Source organism: Clarias gariepinus, chromosome 5 (genome assembly GCF_024256425.1).
Source record: "Clarias gariepinus isolate MV-2021 ecotype Netherlands chromosome 5, CGAR_prim_01v2, whole genome shotgun sequence".
Classification (NCBI taxonomy): Eukaryota; Metazoa; Chordata; class Actinopteri; order Siluriformes; family Clariidae; genus Clarias; species Clarias gariepinus.
The window spans coordinates 30,689,676-30,710,124 of record NC_071104.1 but is presented as its reverse complement, the minus strand read 5'-3'; the positions used below and the strand labels follow the sequence as shown (position 1 = coordinate 30,710,124).

At 37.6% G+C, this 20,449-nt stretch overlaps 2 protein-coding genes across 4 annotated transcripts in view; one reads left to right on the top strand and one right to left on the bottom strand.

The window, feature by feature from the left end:
* tns1b (tensin 1b) overlaps positions 1-20,449 on the top strand; it is a 216,131-nt gene that overhangs the window by 7,858 nt on the left and 187,824 nt on the right. The window lies entirely within an intron of this gene.
* On the bottom strand, positions 13,717-17,643 carry LOC128524204 (gastricsin-like). The gene is made up of 9 exons (XM_053496641.1): positions 17,525-17,643; positions 17,277-17,397; positions 16,678-16,795; positions 16,087-16,205; positions 15,120-15,310; positions 14,813-14,929; positions 14,331-14,478; positions 14,052-14,150; positions 13,717-13,945 (listed from the first exon to the last, which is right to left on the bottom strand). Exons 1-9 carry the CDS (start codon positions 17,641-17,643, stop codon positions 13,784-13,786), a joined length of 1,194 nt encoding a protein of 397 aa, XP_053352616.1. The 3' UTR covers positions 13,717-13,783.

The window sequence follows — 20,449 nt, the reverse complement described above, 5'->3', positions numbered from 1 at the left end:
CACTGTGCGTTCAGGTGCCTTGCTATCATGGCCAGCATTGACTTATTTTAGTGAGTTGTGCTGCATTGGCTTTTTGTTGGCTTGCCTTTGGTCCCTGCAGACATTAAATAAGCTTTTGGTGCCTATAATTGATTTGCCACCAATATACTGGTTCATAATGTAAAGTGTTAATTTTATGTGATGTTAATGTTATGACTAATCTGCATAAAATTGGATATTGCATTTATTTAAAATGAAATACAATTGAGCGTTAAAGAATCTTGATAATGGTCCTGGGATTTTAGCCCTGGACTTTAATCACTAAGCTCATACACCACATATACAAATTAACCATAGTTCCAAGTAAATATCTTATGCTGTTGGCCACTGGCAGAAAGGTGTCTGTGCAGGGGCTTTTTAAACTGATGTCTTCAGAACATCACATGTATTGCTCTAGGTTTTAGCTGTCTTTGCCCATCTTTGTTTTTTGCACTGTGTTTATGATACATCAGTAGCAAACGTTGATTATGTAGGTTGTTATGAAATATTTTCTCTGTTTTAAGCAATTGAAATCTGAGATAACTGAATGCACTCATGGAGGAAATAATTCAAAAATGGCCATTTCTTGAGAAACAATGCTTGAGATTACATCAGTTGTTGGCATTTCCTTTGGAAATGAGAGACAAGATGGAGCTGTGTTCCCCACAGCATTGCTGGTTAGCATATTGGGAGTCTTTGTGTACCATGTGAACAAGGTTGTGCTTATGTGATTTTTTTTTTAGAGCTATACACTTTAATATCAATTAAATACTACACAAACAATAGATTTATCAAACAACAAAATGCTGCAATAGCAACAACACCAAAAGCATAGTAGAAAGACAGATAATAAAATTTGTAGTACTGTTCTTCTACCTTTCATTGCAATCATATATTGATTTATGGAGGGATGGTAGGGACATATTTTTATTAAATAAACTTTCATAAATTCTGAAATATAACTATCATAATCAGGTGATAGTTTCACCTAACATGCTTGTACTGTGTCTGGGCTTGTTGAGGGGACTTGAGTATGGTACGACGTACTTGGGTACGGTTTGACTCAAATATCAAAGCCAACTTTCCCTCAACACAGAAGTGGGCCGCTGTTTAGAATGTGATGTCATCGGTGCCATGCCGTCTATCTCTTTTGATCTTTCTGTATGCACACAGCACGTACTGATCGCATCCTCTAAACTAGACAGTTATAGCTGATAAAGTAGGGAGGCAGACAAAGGGTTGCTCTTTACGTTTTTGCCAAAATATCAGCAATATTAGGCATAATGTGTATTACTTCCTGTTACTCTTCTTCAGATTGTGTCTATTGAATGATCTTAAACAGATTAAGTGCATAGTGCTTCTTTTTTCACTAGAGAATGTAAATACCAAAGGGCAATCTCTGGTTCTGAAAAAGAGTCTAATGTGAAAGTGTCAAAATGTGCAGTACCTCGAATGACCACTATCCTGCAAAAATAAATCAATCTCATAGAGCCCCATGTTAAACTGTCCAGAAGTTACAGATGCACCCTTGCACCCTTCTACAAAAACGGATTTGAGGGTTGATCTCCATCGATGAGATTACCTATTGATGACACCTGTACAGGAAGTGATTTTGTTTGTAACTCATGAGTTAAATCATACAATTACTGTATGCATAATTAGGGGCATGATCGTTTTGAGTGACAGCTGTATTGCCGGTACGGAATTGCTAGCTGTGTGCTATCCATCGCTTCAGCTAACCAGCTAGCTTGTTGTAGTTTAACTTAGCAAGTAAAATAAACAAGAAATTTAGATGTTAACATGAGACCACGTGTAGGGTATAAATGATGAAATCAAGTCAAATTCAAAGTAAAATAAGCAGATACTGTAAATAACATTAGCCAAAATAGCTAGCTATGCTAGGTAGCCTGTGGAAACTGGGGTAAGTAGGTGTGTCCCAAGAAACAGCTTGGCTCTGTCTATGGGTGGTTTGGGCCAAGTTGCTTTTAGCTTTTGCGATGACCAGATCGCTCACAGGTCAGCTATAAAATTCAAAGTTCAGAAAACCTTTAGGTGATGTCGCTGAGGGTCTATCATCCATCTAGGAACCTCTGTAGCCCAACTAGAAACTGTGAAGGCCAATGGTAATTACTATTGTATATATTCCCATTTTCACATGTGCAAATGTGTCATTGTCTTTACCGCTTTAACCTGTATTGTATACAAGGATTTATACCCCTATCTCACCCATGTGGTTTGACTCGCGGTGAGATGCGGTGTTAGGCACCGTGAGCTACCGCGATTGCCCATCGACGTCCCGCAGGCGTTCTGCAAGTTCTGTAAGGTCCGCGCGCTTCCACGAGGGCCGGCAAAAATGTATACATTTTTTTTTAAAGTTACATTTTTCGCGCGGAAAGATGGAAATGTAATTACAGCGCCAAAACTCGCGGTAAGTTATGATGAACTGTACTTACGGCTCACGAAACAACGTAGGTGAGATAGGGGTATTAGGGCACAAGGTGGAGTACACCCCGGACAGGGTGCCAATACCGCAGAGCACACACACTTACACATTACGGGCAATTTGGGAATGCCAGTTAACCTAATCTGCACGTCTTTGGACTGTGGGAGGAAACCCGAGTACCCTGAGGAAACCCACCAAGCACAAGAAGAACATGCAAACATTACCAATATCAAGTAAGTTACTTCAACAGCCTGTATGTGCGTAAATATGGAAGGGTGCCAATGCCAGGCATGTAACTCTTACACTAACTTCCCTTTGTGTCCCTGTCAACTTTGAAGACAAATCTACAACCATGACTGTTACTGTGATTGATTCCCTGAATCATTTAGTTGTCCTAATAAGTAAAATAATGTGTATCATATGTATGACAAATGCCTCTGTGCTATTCAGAGGTTGAATAGGGCTGTTTTTTTGTTGGTTTGCCCCATGAATATGATCATAGAAAGCTGGGGAGAACCTAAGTAAACTGAAAGACATTTGATACTGTAACAGATTTGTTGTTTGAACATTTGACCCAACATACGTTTAGCTAGTTGTTTAGATAGAGAAGAGAGAAGAAAATACGAAAAAAGATGATCTTAAGCTTAGGAAAAATGACTGTTCATAGCTTTTGTGATTCAAAGAAAAACAACAGTGTGTTGTGTGTTGGAAGACTAATCTAAATGTCTTCTGTACACAAAGTCTCTTTTTTTCAGTTCTAAGTTAGTCTTACTTCCTTCTAGAGTTCATTTAAGCTCTTTTGTAAAGGGAAATTCAAATCCTCTGTGTGTCACCGTGTCCATTTTGGAATAAAAAAAAAAAAGAAGTTACAGTAGAATAGACATGAGATACTCTTTCATTAACTCATCTGTTAAATCCTATAAGCCCCTGCTGCCTTTCAGAGGAGAAGAAGGAAATATTTTTGCCTAGAGTAACATATTACAGAGTAAGTTTAATCCGCTCAGAGACTGCAGTAAGTGGCATGAACGACAGCACAAAAAACTATGCGCATCAGGTTTCTGACTTTACAGTCACCCAAGTCAGACAGCAGATCTAATTTTCTCAACTTACCAATGACAGCTCTTGACTCGAGTCATTGAAGATTGTAGCACGGCAACCACCATGATTATGTGATATTTAAAGTGGTGTTGAAATTTAACTTATGGATTAATGTATTGTAATTTTTTTTACCAAAATAAGACGAGAATGACTTACCATTCTCAGTTTTGTGGTGGTTGTGCAACGGAATGTCTAAGGCAGCAGTTCTGTGAATGGGATAGGCCTTTCAGGGGTTTGCTTTCACGACATTACAGGGCCAGTGATGCAGAACCCCTTTCACAAAGCCTCTGTCAACAGAAGATAATGGGGTACAAAAGACATTACTGCAGTCACTTAATGCTACTTTAATTCAGCAGGCTGGACTTTGAGGATGAAATCACAGTGTGCATGATAGATTAAGCATGAGGGTCACTGTATTTTTCCCAGAGTTACGCTTGTGTGCGTTCTTTATGTAAAAGAACAAGGGCTGGTCAACTTAAACACCTTTGGAGTTGTCGGTTTTATGAGCAAAGGATGGACATTATATGCTCAGTTCAGCTGCTTCCGTCCAGCTCTTTGCCTTTGTGCACTGATGAATGTGGCCTTTATTTTGCCTTTCTGTTGACACTTTTCTGCTGGGGGAATTTTTTTGTCTGTTTAATAATACTTGGCAAAGGAATCGTGTCTTTTGCACTTGGCAACCAGAAACTCCTATGAAGACTTTTTCTTCGGTCTTTGTCACTCCTCCAAGCCTATCACAGAGATGGACAGGAAGCAGCAGCCTCATAGTGTGAAGCACATTTTGACTGATACATGGCTTTGTTTTGCTTCTGATCATCTGTCACTAGTGGCATTTCTTAAAGAAAAACAGGAGTAATTAGTTGTACAGAAAAGATAACCAGATTGCACTGTCCATGTTGGACCTCAGCGTTTTTTTTTTATGCTTGTGAGAAGGTTGTCTTTTCTCCGGGGTGGTAATAAATCCCCTCTTTGACATGCTGCATTTACTCTGAATACACACAGGAAGAAAACCCCTGACTTCTTTTTTCCATTTAACACCAAATGTTGTAACAAGCTGAGGCAGATCAGTTTTCCAACTCGTTCATACTGTTTGTGGAAGGATTGTCTTGCACACATCTAAATTCTGGAGAAAAGGAATTTTTTTTTGGGTGTTTGCGTCTCAGAAGGTTGGGAAAATAATCTAGGCAAGGTAATGTGTAATGTAGACATCATTCGACCAGGCTCATAACTCTAGGACTTTCTATGCTTTTATAGTAGGTTTAATTGGGTAACTGTGTCTTTAGTTCTTTATAACAGTGTTCTGACCTTCATTTTTTACAACATTTGTTATTGTTACTTAATCGCATAATTCCCTACAGTAGGTGTTATTCAATAGTTTTGAAATTTCCAGTATTGTTCATGAATGTACTGAAGAAAAACAGTGAATTAGAAGGTGTTTCCAAACTTTTGACTGGTAATGTACAAAAGTTTGTGTCCAAACAGAACGAGTCAAAAGTTTGGACACAAGTTTGGTTTTAATTTTTTATTTTAGAACAATACCCTTTTTTATTTTTAACTATGACCACATATTGCATTAGGTACTTAAGAACTCAACTGTCAGTTGTACATATACTGTACACATTCACTGTCTACTTTGTTAGGAAATCTTGTACGCTCAAACATTCATGCAGAGATCTATTTTGCCAATTATGTGGCAGCAGCACAGTGAATTAAATCTTGTAGATGCAGGTCAAGAACTTCAGGTCGTGTTCACTTCAAAACATAGTTTTACTGTGGCATGGCTGCTGGTGACAGAATGTCTGGTTTAAATATTTCTGAAACTGATAAGCTAAGATTGAAGTGACTTTAAAAGACACTAATGTATTAACGTGCTATGTGGAAAAGTATCTCAGATGGCCCAATATGTCAATATGTCATTTTAATATAAAGTCTTCAAAGGAGATTAATGCATACTTTGGATGCCTTCCACCTTGTTTTACACTGTAGAAATAAATGAAAATCAGAAAAAAAAACAGGAAACTAGAATGTGTGTCCAATCTATGACCATATGAAAGTGACTCATATAGATATATATATATACACTACCGTTCAAAAGTTTGGGGTCACTTGCAAATTTCTTTGTTTTTGTTTAGTGATTTATTTCCTACATTCTACAACAATACTGGAGATTTCAATACTATAAAATAACACATATGGAATTAGGTAATTACGTAACAACAACAAAAGCAACAGGTAGTTGTTATTTTAAGACACAGAGGTCAGCCTTTCTGTAATAGTTCTTGCAAGAACAGTATTGTCAAGTGCATTTGCAAAAGCACTATAATGAAACTGGCTCTCATAAAGACCATCCGAGGAGGGCGAGACCAAAACCTACCTCTGCCACAGACGAGAAGTTCATTTAGAGTTATCAGCCTGAAAAATGACCAATTAACAGCACCTCAGATTAGAGGCGTTATAAAGGCTTTACAGAGCATAAGTAGCAGACACATCTCACAATTAACTCAGGAACGATTGACGAATCAGGAACGATCATGTTAAAAAGTGACCTCAAACTTTTGAACGGTAGTGCATGCATATATATATATACACACACTCCCTTGCATTTTTGTCCCACTTTAATGTTTCAGATCATCAAACTCATTTAAATATTAATAAAAAATAACAAGTAAACATTTCATGCAGTTTTTAAATGAAGGTTTTTGTTATTAAGAGAAAACAAAATCCAAAACTACTAAACCCTGTGTGAAAAAGTGTTTTCCCTCTAAACTTAATAACTGGTTGGGCCACCCTTACCAGCAACAACTGCAATCAAGTTTTTTAATAACTTGCAATGAGTCTGTTACAGCGCTGTGGAGGAATTTTGGCCCACTCATCTTTGCAGAATTGTTGTAATTCAGGAATATTGGAGGGTTTTTGAGCATGAACCGACTTTTTAAGGTCATGCCACATCATCTCAATTAGATTCAGGTCAGGGCTTTGGACCTGCTGGTGTGCTTTGGATCATTGTCCTGCTGCAGAACTTAAGTTCACTTCAGCTTGAAGTCATAAACAGATGGCCGTAAATTCTCCTTCAGGATATTTTAGTACACAGCAGAATTTATGGTTTTATTTATCACAGCAAGTCTTTAAGGTCCTGAAGCAGCAAAACAGCCCCAGACCATCACACTACCACCACCACACTTTACTGTTGGTATGATGTTCTTTTTCTGAAATGCGGTGTTGCTTTTACGCCACACCTAATGGGACACACACCTTCCAAAAAGTTCAACTTTTCTCTCGTCAGTCCACAGAGTATTTTCCCAAAAGTCTTGGGGATTATTAAGATGTTTTCTGGCAAAACTGAAATGAGCCTTCACTGTATATTCTTTTTTTTCAGCACTGGTTTTTGTCTTGGAACTCTGCCATGCAAACTGTTTTTGCGCAGTCTCTTTCTTATGGTGGAGTCATGAACACTCGCCTTAACTGAGGCAAGTGAGCCTTGCAGTTCTTTGAATGTTGTGCGGTCTTTTGTGACCTCTTGGATGAGTTGTCGCTGTCCTCTTGGGATAAGAGCCGGCCGGCCATTCCTGGGAAGGTTCTCAACTGTTCCATGTTTTTTGCCATTTGTAGATAACTTTTTTTTTTTTACACAGGGCTATGTAAACTTTCACCCAGTAATACCGTATGTGATACAGATAAGAAGTAAGATTGGTTTATTCAAGAACATAGCCAAGACCTGCTTTCTTTATAGGGACTTCACAGGATTGAGAGCAGATGCAATAGCAGGTTTTTATTCAACAGTTCACAAACATCTAATGCAAGATGTGTGAACAGTTGTTTTTATCACTGCGATTAAGGAGCACAGAGTGATCAGGGGATTTTGTTTTTTTGCGAGTCTTATGGTGTCCACCAATTTATTAACAGAAATTCCCTTAGCACACAGCCAGGGTTGAGGTGGTTTAAATTAGGCCATTTCACTCCTGGTGCTTAACAAGTGCATCTCTTCATGGCCACACTTTTTCCCATCTGCTAATTACTCCTTCCCACATGATACTGTATCATGCCACAAAAAGAATGCCACATGTATCAAGAAACCAGGCGACAGGACTTTGAAAACCGATCCACGATGACCAGGATGCATGTGTTGCCCTTGCCAGAGCAGGGAAGGTCTATGACAGGGAAAGTCTACCCCTAGGTGTGACCAAGAACGCCGGGGATTTGGTAGGGGTAGCAGTATTCCAGAGGGTAGGTGCCTGGGTGTTTTGGTTGTGGCACATTCCTGGCATCTTCTCACGTACCTTCTGACATGTTCGGCCATGTTTGGCCACCAGAAACGTTCTTCGAGCTGTGAGAGGGTTTGATTGGCCCCGGGGTTCCCAGCGACGAGTGCGTTTGGTGAATAAGTGGATCACGTTGAGTTCACTTAACAAGGAACGCTGAATTTTAGTATAACAGGAAGGGAGTTTAAGTTTTGGAGTTTAAGATATGGGGTTTACGTTATGGAGTCCACTTTTGTTACAGTATTAGAGTTTCAGGTACAAAGCTGTTTATTGAAATTTTAGTCCTGAACTATTAAGTAACTTTGGTCACACATCATTAGAGAACGGATCTCGGCATCAGATGGAACCATCACACTTCCCAAGCAAACCACATGAGATTTCCAACCAGAAGCGGGCACTAGGATGAGTCAGACGGGTCTGGAGAGCAGAGAAGGTCTGGTCACTGGCAGCTCAGAAGCGCCATGTGTAACTCGACAAAAAGAGAGAGAAAACAGTTAGATATGGTCGCAGTCACGTAATGTATAAGGTAAACGTATATCCAGTAATCTTCCTAGTCAAACTGCGTTCAATAAATCACCTTTGGGATGTGGTAGAACAGAAGATTTAACAGACGAAAATGAGGGACATTTGTAGGAAATTGCATGAATTGCACAATGCAGTCATGTCAATATAAAGTATAAACACAAAGAAATATTTCCAAAGGCCTGTGGAATCTCTTCCATACATAATTAAGGATATTTTTTTTAGAGCAAAGGAAAGCACTACCCAGTATTTGGATAGTGTTTCTAATAAAGTGCTCTATCAGATATAGCAGGATGCTTTGTGGATTTAAGACTAAATTGGGTTCAGTAACATTCTGTGGAATTCACTATATGTGTTATAATAACTAAAGCCCTTATTCTATTTTTATCCAGATCCCAGCATAGTGTGTTTAACTTAAGTTGGCGTAGTATGTTAATCATATGTAGACTGGCTGTCTATGGTTAACATGTGGCCTAAATGCCATTTAACTCCAAGACATACTTTAGATTCACCACATAACACAGCATCATTTATTTAGTGCCTCCCTCTGTACTTTTAATCCGAGTTAATACCAGAGTACAAAGTGATGCATTGTTCTTAAAAGTTATTCTGTCAATTGTGGCATCCTAGAGGTTTCTTGTTGCATGGTTCTACAAAATTTTTCAAATAGCTAGCATTGTTGCAGCTTCTTTAATGTTGTCCACATCAGGTTTTTTTTCAGCAGTAGATAGATTTGAACCAGAAAGTGCTGGAGCATAGTGTCAAAATGGACACAGAAGCACTGTAAGGGGGTTCTTACACCAACCTCTCCAAAGTAGGCCAGCTGCGAATAACAGCGATAGGAATCATGCTGATGGAGGACCACACACACAACCACACACACACACACTTCTGAGAGTAGAAGTATGTAGGTCAGGTGGCGTGTCCCTTAATTCTACATTAAATGTGCAGGTGCATGTTGTTAAGAAAAACAGCCAGACACCTGGACAGCTTTATGAGAACTGATAAAATTCATAACCAATAATTTTGTGGGAACTTCTGTGGAATTTGTATATTTGTGTATATGTTTGTTTTATTTTTGTAGGTTTGTGTTTTTGCACATTTTTGAAATGTGAAATAAATTTTGAAATTTATTAAATGTGCTTTTTTTCCCCCCAAATTAAGGCATATATGGTCACTTTACTAACCTTGACTTGCAATGAAAAAAATCCCAAAAAATTTTAACACCCCCCCCCCCCCCCCAAAAAAAAAAAAACCAAAAACAAACAAACAAACAAACAAAAAAGTAAATAGGTTTTGGGAAAAGTCTTCAAAATTTCAATTTACATATATTGCAATGACTATCCCATAAAGGCTTAAGTTTGTAAAATTGACACTATTATAATTGTAGGTAATTATTCAATGTTCATTTAGTTGGTTGATCAGGTTTCCTGTGTATATGTGCTCTAAGGTTTACTGTGCATACAGTAGCTCAGAATATTCTTAATGAAATATTGCTCCTCCAGTGGTTTCTTAATTCACCAGGAAAAGAAAAAAACTCTAGGCACATGGCTTTGCATGAAGGTTAAGAACTTTAAAACTGTTCATGACTATAATCATTAATACCATGTTTTCCTGTTCAAATCTTTAAATACATTTTGGTCCCTAATTCGTGTTCCAGCACAGCCTCTTTTTCTCTTACCTGATGAGTCCTTAAATAAGAGCCGAACAGAGTAGACTGAGAATCAGACAGCTCATCATGCCATCACACAGCTATGTCCCTACACTCGGAAAAGCCACGGAAAACTGAAGTATTTATAACTGCTTGGAATGGCCTTATTCGAACTCGTTTTTATGTGTTTCATTTAAAGCGTTCTTATTACAATCTATTACATTACGTGGCTTGGCCAAGAAAATGTCTGTGCTATACTATATTAGGCCTTGTGAAAAGTATATGACAACCACAATCATTGGCATCACCATCCTTATGCTTGTGCCATTGTTTATTCCTTTGAATGTCACCTTCAAACCTCTAAAGGAGCTCCATACTTGTAGCAGTCCAGATATATTGATGCTTGGTGCTGTTTCATATATACACTACAGTCTAATTTTATGGTCTCTTCTGATTTTTAATTCTTTTGACAATTTTAAATAATACCGAAGGCATCAGAAATGTGCAATAATTGCCTTTGAACAGGTAATATTAAGGTGTGTCTGCTACTTCTGCTCTGTAAACAACTCTAATCTGCTGTTTATTGGGGATTTTGAGTCTGGTAACTCTGAATGAACAGCAGAGGTAAATTTTGGTCTTAATTCCCTGGGATAGTATTCATGAGAGCTAATATTATCATGGTGCTTGATGGGTTTTACAATACTGTTCTTGCAAGAACTATTCCAGAACAGCTGACCTTCATGTCTTAAAATAATTGACTTGTTATTAGTCAGTTACTTAATGCCATATGTATTATTTCAAATCCTGTATTGTTCCAGAATGCAGAAAATAAATCCAAACTTTGTGTCCAAACTTTTGACTGGTACCATAAAGTAAAAATATGATTTTATTAGGTTAGTAATAATAAGCTTGCCCTAAGCAACAATTGTTAATAATAATCTGCCAAGCAAAGGACAGTTGTACTTTCATAAGCGATCCAGCTGGCACTGGGTGTGAAATAATATCTAAATCTACTGAGCCTGACCACATTCCTGAGAAGGGACGCTGCTTTACACCAGTATCCAGTCATAGAGGGACAAATCACTGCCCAGTTCTATTTTAATTACCGTCTTCACTTGGCTAAACCCTATCTAATTGACATTGTTTTTATGAACAGAGTCAGAATTCCAAAAATAATACACCAAAAATATACTATGCTACATTATTATATTTTAAAAAGGCATTTTATGTCTGGGTTTAGGTCTGATCAGTGCTGGCTGTAATTCAAATGAAAGATTTACTGTACATTAATGTGCCGGTTCTAATTGTATTATATTAGGGAAGAACTTTTTATAGCTGCTATAAAACACAGGTAATTACACAAACCGGCTTGTTATTCGGATGTTCCACAGCAACAAATGCAACTATAAATTGTTCAGTGTATTATTTATTACCGTGCTACAGGAGAAATCAAACTTTTTGAGTTGTTTTGTTACCAAGTTTTAAATCATAATATCAACCCTATTCTTGAATACCCCTCGCTCTGGCCATGCCTGATCCATAATGGTGCCCCACTTTTGGTTGTTTTTATCGCATGGAGACCATCCGATACTGCTAAGGATAGCCCCATGTGCTGTGCTTGAAAATACAGTGCTGTGAAAAACAGTGCTGTAAAAAACTATTATCCCTTTTCATTTGTTTTTTTTTGCATATTTATCACATTTTAATAATTCTGATCGTCATTCAAATCTTAATATTACTCAAAGGTAATCCGAGCAAATACAAAATACAGTTTTTAAATGATAATTTCATTTATTAAGGAAAAAAACTGTCCAAAACTACCTGGCCCTATGTAAAAAAGTAATTGCCCCGTCCCATGCGCTAAATTTCACTAATGACACACAAAGGCCTGATTACTGCCAGACCTGTTAAACCAAGTAAACACTTTAATAGATCCTTCCTGACAAAATAAATTATGCATGTGACTACTGAGGACAGTTCCACTTAGAGACTTTGATAGTATTAGAGGCGGCACGGTAGTGTAGTGGTTAGTGATTCCCGTCTCTGTGTGCATGCATGTTCTCCCTGTGTTTGTTGGGTTTCCTCCGGGTACTCCGGTTTTCTCCCACAGTCCAAAAACCTGCAGATTAGGTTAACTGATATGTGAATGAGTGTGTGTACAGTATGTGCGTGTGCTCTGCGATGGATTGGCACCCTGTCCAGGGTGTACCCTGCCTCATGCACTAAGTCTCCTGGGATAGGCTTCAGGCCCCCCGCGATCCTAAATACAGGATAAAGCGGTATAGACGATGAGTGATTAAGTGAGTGATTGAGTGATAGTATTGGGACTGAAATTGCAACAAACAGTTTTGTACTCAAACTCTGTCAGTGAGCAGTTGTTAACCCTGACAGAGTCGACTTCATGGTAACTGAAACCATTTTCTGTTAAACAACTGGACATTGACCGTATAGAATAAATTTATTTATGGTTACACTATCCAGTATCACCCAAATGAGGATGGGTTCCTCTTCCACATGTAGTCTCAGGGAGCTTGATCATTAGGGACAAATTGATAAATTTGTAAATCTTTACATGTACAGATTCACAGAATGTTTAATTCTGGTAAAGCTGGTTTGTGACAATATACTATACCTGCAAACACTATATAACCGAAACTATAACTGTAAAATCTAATTGAGTTGACTTGAATTATTTTCCGAAGTGTTTCGAAGTAAGAAATTAACACTCATTAAAAAGTGTTGCTTTCAGACTCCCCGAGTGTAAACTGTAAGACATTTTTGGGAGCAGGGAAAGATTTTTTCACCATGTATTTTTGTCTTCCTCAAACACACCCAGTACCAGGAATGTGTTTGTGTGAGGTCTGCCTATGCCACGGCTGCATGCTACAGGCCAAACAAGACATGAATGACCTCTCAGGATGAAGCAAACTAAAGGAAGAACTGAAACACTACATTCCGTCTTTTGTCGTTCCAACATGCTTCTCCGGAACGTCAAAACATCCAAGTGATGTCCCTCCCCTGTCTCTTTTTCACTTTTTTCCAGGAGCCTTTAAGGAATTTCAGCTTGTCCTGGCTCTGCCTACAAAGCTCGATTTTTAGGCATCATTGTGTATCTTGTCTTTCTGCCATGAAATGAATTCACAAAGATATGATTTAATAAGATCACCCTAAGGCATTTACTGTACAATCGATGGCATACTTTCATTGTGTCTCCCACTTCATGTAGAGACAGTTACCGCCTCAGGATTGTCAGGATCTAAAATCTCACAATGATCTCAGATGAGCTGTCAGGGGAATGTAAATTAAAGTATTAAGATATGAAAAAAAGTCCAGAAAAAAAGAACGCTGATGCTCTCTTTTAGGGGAATGACCCAAGAGTTGTAATCTAAGTGTAGTAGAAGTTGTTGTGAATCAGTAAGTGTACAGGCTGATGTATGGCGTGACAGAGACACAGGTGGTAAAATCAGCTTTTTAGATGCTCTTTTAGGGTCAGTGTGTAATCACAGATTACTTTACACACCATCTAACCATAGGGTCTCCTCAATTACCTGCCTGTTGGATATGCTTCTTCTCTATGGTGGGAACCTTGTATGTAATTTTACATATGGACTCTTATTGAAAGGTTCTGTTGCAATTGCATCCATTTTTATTCATTCACAATTTTCATTTGGTTGGATTTTATTCACTTGCAATACATTAAAAAAACAACACACCAGACATTTAACCCCATGTCAGTAAATTTTTTTATTCAATTATTAAGTAACTGACTCCAGAGTGTATTGAATATGATCTCTATGCTAAGGTAGCAAATCCCACTCTAGCATTTCCTTGGTCAAATACAGAGTAGAATTGCCTGAGGAAGACGTCACCCAGGATCCAGTAGGGATAACCATTTCTGTATTCCTCATGTGATGTCCGGATGCCACTCATACAGTTGGAGTTAGAATCCTCTTCCTGTTTAATAAAAAAAAAAAAAAAAAAAAACGGACCGGGTCAGTCTGCACTTGTTGTACATATATTTTATTTCTATTAATAATTTTTTAGGCATTTCCACTCTTACCTGAAGCACATATGCAGTACCCGGCAAATGCAGGTGAGCTCCATTCATAACGAATGTCAGTGGTGGGAGGCTGCTCACTGCGTTACAGTCAAACACATACTGGAAGTACAGCAGAGTAAAAACTTTATGTCTACATGAATTTCAAACATCAATCCTACATTTGAGCGTTTACACCAGATTTTGGTATTTTTTTACATTTACTAATATTATATGTCTTATTCATATAACTCAGTGTGTATAAATTCATGCATAAGAAGATGATGATGGAAATGGGCTTACGTTGCCATTGCTATCCTGTTGGGCTCCAAGCATTTGATGTAGTGTGTCTACATACTGTGGTGGGCACAGCAGCAGTGACGTTCCTGTGTCTGTAATAGCCGTACATCCATTTTCACACCATCCTGTCGACTGGTGATTCACCTCAAAACTAACAAACCAGAAATAGCTTTTTGGTCAAACATCCACATTTAATGAACTTTTCAATATTATGGTGTTCAGAACTCTAAGTTGTCAATGCAGATCTAAATTAGGATTCAGCTTGAAGTTCTTTACAGAAGAAATAAAAAGAGCATGATGGAGGAAGCGAAGCATTTCAAAAATAATTTGGAATATGCTCCCATAGTGTTGGGAGAAAAACACTTGTTTTATTGGAAATGGTGTACAATGGGACATAATTTCCATAAGAATTTCCATTTTTATTGGAATGGTTGTCCCGTTGTACAACATTCAGATCAGTTTATCAAAAAGTGCTACACACCTACCCTTCAAAGACCAGTTGCCAGTGGCTGTTTTGTTGCACAGGAACCCAGTTGATCTGACCTTGGTAATGGGCTGGATCAACTCCACCAAACACAACCTCACTTCCTCTCTCAGAGTCCCTGTTTAGCATTTTATTACATGTGTTTTTATACATCTATCCTGGCATATTTTAATAACATCAATATTAAGAAATGACTGGAATAAGCAAGGAAGAAGCAAGAATTTGTATTTATAGTAGTAACGATAAGGCGTTTCATCAATTTCACAAGTTTGTTTTAGAGTTTTCTGCCACACAAGCACATTTCTTACCTGCTTAAGTAAAAAGCAAAGATTGGCTCTTCAATAACACCTTCTTGGATCATGGTGTCCACAATGGTTTGGGAAGAAGAAGGCTTGAAGGCGAGACCCATGAGCCCATCATGCAGAGGCCTCGCAAAATGATTACCAGGCTCTACAGTACTTAAACCGATCTTCTGGTTTGTGACAGTCAGCTGACCCATCTACATCAGGTAAATGTTAGAACAACATAAATATGAAACAAAATGTGTACTGCCTTCAGCACAATTGCTATAAAGTATTTCAAGAAACTCTTTGTTTTCCTTACTACCTTTCACAATTATATACTTGTAAAGCAACTATTTGGCTATTTGACTAATATTGATCTCTGTAATCTCTCTTTTGTTAAATTCACTTTTTACTTATCAAGGTAGTATGCATTGTTAAATCCTGCTGTTAGCATTCAGCAACTTTGTACTGTGAGATATAGCTAAATAGATAATATTTGAGGGATTCCGAATAAATCTGTTAGGTAACCTTAGCTAATGCATTTGATGTTATCTTCTTGGTGGAAGAGACAAATATTTTCGATGAGCAACTAAAATCATTGTATAACTTAGGTTAAACTTTTTGCCATTCTTTCACTTTTACCCTTAAAGTTAAATTCCAATGTACTGTAGCTAAGCTGACCTTGACTTTTTAATGTCAATTTATTTTCAGTAAAAATGACCGATTAAACCAAAACATAGCATACATAGCATGCTCCATGTGTGCTCCTTCTCCCCTCTGCCCTCCAGGGATTTACAAAATTTTATAATCCAACGTTTTTACCAGATTAAGAAAAATCTGTTCTTGGGAAATCAACTGTCGTGCTATTCAGAGCCACGTGGCCAAATCCTTGCATAAATAGCAGAAAATCAAGATAATACCAACAACACAAAGAATATTATGCCCGTAGCAATCGCATCTATTTACTATTCAACTTTTATTGCAGACGTACTGTGACTGTGTCATAGCCAATGAAGCCCTGGACACTGCCGGTTCCGTACTTGATTGAGAATGGCTGTTGATTGCTGGTGAATGTAGAAGACTCATTTGGGTTGAAGAGAGGGTGATTGTCTAAAAAAACAAGATAGATAAAGGCACCGCATGCATATATACAGTGTGTGTATATATAATTCTTTTTTAAAGACCAGGCCATATTTAATTGGATTAGAGCTCAATGACGGCTGATGTTACAAACCTTAATTAAGCCACCAGTGTTTTTAAAGCAACTTACTGTATAGAAGATTTTTACAAGAAAATTCAATGAACAAAGTGTTTATCAGTGTTTATCAGAAGTCAGGCTGTTTTGAGCAATGGGAAAGTTTTCATACTGATAACACGACAAGCTGAAGCTTTTTTCAGGAAGAAATGCCCATACAAAACACATTTATGTTCTGTTCTTTAATTAATAGGAAAATAAATGCTGCGAGTTTGATGTGCTTTATTCTCTGAAAGTTGGTATACCACCTCGGCAATGTGCATATATTGATTGTTCCATAATAAAAATGAAATTGTATTGAGGTTCTGGTGTCTGCGTAGTACTTACTGCAGGCAGCACTGTTGCAGTCGACAGAGTTGACCCACAGGGTGCTGGAGCCGGTGTCAAAGTGCAGGTAGAAGTACTGTGGAGGAGTTCCAATACCAACCTTTCCAAAATAAGCCATCTAGAGAATACAGAGATATGGATTGTTAAGGCTCTGTTTGAAGAATTGATACCTTATAACCTGATATCATGTACAGACACCTATTATGAACATCAAGAGTAAAAAATAAATTAAGTGAATTAGGTCAAAAGCTTGATGGCATAAAGGAACCTGTGATTAACTATTTCATATTTAGGTTTCCATATAAATATGAGTATGAATGGTTTGGCAAATATTAATGTTTATATTAAACTTGTAGGAGTTCCTAAAGGGTTTTTACATAGAATATTTTAAGATTCATTTATTCCATTTGCAATTTTTGCATTCAATTAATCATGTATTATTAAATAATTTATGTGCATTATTACACTTTTGTTATACTAATATTGTCCATTTGAGAGCAGCACCATCAATGGGAAAAAGGCAATATTTCACAATATTAATAAAGAATTAAGACATCTTTCCTGTATAATCATCATATTTCTGTAAAAGGTCGATTTACATCATCTTGGTTGACCAGGCTCTCAGGGTAACCTTGCTGAGAGCTGTACTGTGAGTACTTCAGCATTTCCTTGAGCAGACCCCTTTCCTTCATTATGGTCTTCTTTCTAACAAGAGGAACTCTGCAGACAACATGTTTAAAATAACATCATGAACAGAATCTTTACAAAAGTCTACTCTCTCATTTAAATGTATGAAAATGATGTTGGTTCACATCCTCACAAATCCCCTTTGCCCCCCTTCCCTTACCTGTAGAGTCCCTCAGTAAGAGCCAGACACAGCAGACCGAGTATCAGACACCTCATCATGCCTGCACTGATTTCTTTTTCCACAGACACACACACACAGCAGCCACCTGAATCGAGCATATTTATAAGCCGAACTTATCCAAAAGCACTGACCACATGACCACTTTAGGACTTAAACCCACAAAAACATTACTATAGTAATTGGGCTGTGCAGGATTTCATGTTGTCTTTATCGGTCAGCTGTTTTATCTGAGATTATGTAAACAGATTTTATATAATCGTATGCATGTATATTGTGGAAGCTGATAATGTATGTTAAAGCTAATCTCAAATAGCTTAAAAATTGCAAAGGTCAGTGGGAATTATTATCTTATCTTTATGCTTGATGCCAAGGAATGCTATTTACAGTTACAGTTCTGACTTATCTGACTTATCTATGTCCTTGGTGTTAAAGCAAAACAAACACACAGTCTGATTTCAGAGTCTGATTTATTTTTCTAGGCCCATATTCAGCGTTGAGTGATGCGTGCATGGCAAGGATTTAATAGACAAACTGAACACAACAGTATTTATAAAAAACCTGTAACAAAAGCGCTATACGTACAAATAAATTAAATTGAATTTAAACCTCAGGCATGTTTTACTTTACATGATTTAAGCACGATTTAGAATTTGCATGTGAGTTACTGTACATGCAGTACAGAAACAAAAGCATGGCTCAGTTTTGTGTGATTATGCCTTGAAAGTAAGTGCAGTTTCCTGCAGGTTCTTACATTGCTACAGTCTGCGCCACTGGTATACAGTCCTGTGCCACCACAAGAGCATGCTGAAATACAAAAATGTTTATTTATTCATTTATTCATCTTCTATACCACTTATCCTGTACTGGGTTGCAGGGGCATGGAGCCTTCCTAACTACAACCTGCGATGTAATATGCTTTAAGATGAATACATTACTAGTAGAATAAGGTGACAATGATATTGGAACTGATTTTAAGAAATAAAGCCTATGTATAATATTATTATGCTATTTGTGGCTGAATTTATTGCTTGATTAATTAGCTTGTATTTGTATCTGTTAGTTTGATATATTAAAATAATCTGTTCCATCCATTCATCCAGCTAGGAACCTCTCTAGTCCAACTAGGGACCGTGAAGGCCAATGGTGACCATTGTACAGTATTTACTCTCATTCGTACAACCGTGGTGGAACCTTCGGTCAACACTTACATTCACTCACTCACTCATCTTCTATACCGCTTTATCCTGTATTCAGGGTCGCGGGTACCTAGAGCACATCCCAGGAGGTTTGGGGCACGAAGCAGGGTACACCCTGGACAGGGTGCCCATCCATCGCAGGGCACACACATACACACCCATTCACACACTACGGACAATTTGGGAACGCTAATTAGCCTAATTGGCATGTTTTTGTACTGTGGGAGGAACCTGGAGGTGCAAGGCGACAGTGCCAGCCACTAAGCCACTTTATAGATTAATGAAGGTGGAAGTCATATTGAAGGAAAATTTGATGTAAAATACAAACGGGTGTGTTGTATAATCTAAACCAGCAGCCAATAACATTATCTTAAGCATATCTTAGAGAATGCAAAAGTTTGCCTGTGTAAATAATGAGAAACCTTGGTCAACTTTGAACTATATTTGTGTTTTAAAGACATTTAAGTGCAGAATATCTCAGTATATATATATATATATATATATATATATATATATATATATATATATATATAAAGTAAATTAGCAAAGTCAAATTAAAACATTAAAACAAAGCATCCAGAAACATTGAAAAGAAAAAAAGGAAAGTCAAAGAAGGCGTACAGTAGGATGACATCTGGAAGAGTTATGATGAAGACGTCAAGAAGAATTTACAAGGATTGGCAAGCAATCTGACATGGACTTAGAACAGACAAGTCATGTACTATAATTTCGAATAAGAGGACACAAAAGCTGTTCCGATGATACGAGGCAGATTGGAGACTTTTGTAGACAATTATAGTGTGAAGGCTGGGTCTACAGGTTATTAGGGAATAATTATATCACACTGGGAAAGGAAAACATACCTTTCTTTGTATTCATAAGGTCCTGAGGGTGTATAATGATCTGATAACCTGAAAAATTGTGCTGAAAATTTGGCTCCATCAATGCAATATTATTGCGAAACTTTAGAAGACTTCATCCAGAAGTTTATTCCTTTTTTTTGGTTTTCAGCATGGTAAGACAAAACATCAAAAGAATAATCCTGTGAAAATAACTTCAAGAGATTTCAGGTCCGGGCTTTGTTTTAACATCTGCATTCGGTGACTTAATACCCGTGGCAAATTATTGCTTAAAACCTTCATTTAAAATAAGATCGCAAACAGCTGTGCAGTCTTTCTTCTGACAAATGAAATGTAAATTCCATACTTTATGTTGTTTCTACAACAGAAAGTCTGCTTAATTTCTTTGAATAACATTGACCATTAAGCAATATCGGTCATGAAGTGAATTCCAAAACCTCTTTTGTGATTACATTATGCTGAGCATTTTGTACTGTTGCAAAATTGTAAATACGTAAAATGCTTAAAGTTGATCAAAAGTTGATCATTTCCTTTGATAATGTGGCCTGAGAAACCTTCTATATGTTGACTTTTTTTCTTTACAACATACAGTACAGTGGGTATGGAAAGTATTCAGACCACCTTAAATTTTTCACTCCTTGTCATATTGGAGCCATTTGCTAAAATGCTGTATAGTTCACCAACTAAAATGTTTTGCGTGGGGCATGCATACATCTCAGTCAGAAGGAAGCTGTGTGTGTGTGTTAATGAATCTGTGTAGCTGTGAAATCTGATGTTGGGAGTGTCTGAATGACAGGTGGTGAAAGCAGCTGGTTAGATGCTTTTCTGATCACTGTCTCACACACACA

Coding starts and splice junctions, on each gene's coding strand:
- LOC128524204 (XM_053496641.1), bottom strand. CDS start 17,643: ATGCTCGATTCAGGTGGCTGCTGTGTGTGTGTGTCTGTGGAAAAAGAA. Junction 14,930..15,119: donor TTTGCTTTTTACTTAAGCAG/GTAAGAAATGTG, acceptor AATGCTAAACAG/GGACTCTGAGAGAGGAAGTG. Junction 13,946..14,051: donor GTACTGCATATGTGCTTCAG/GTAAGAGTGGAA, acceptor TTTATTAAACAG/GAAGAGGATTCTAACTCCAA.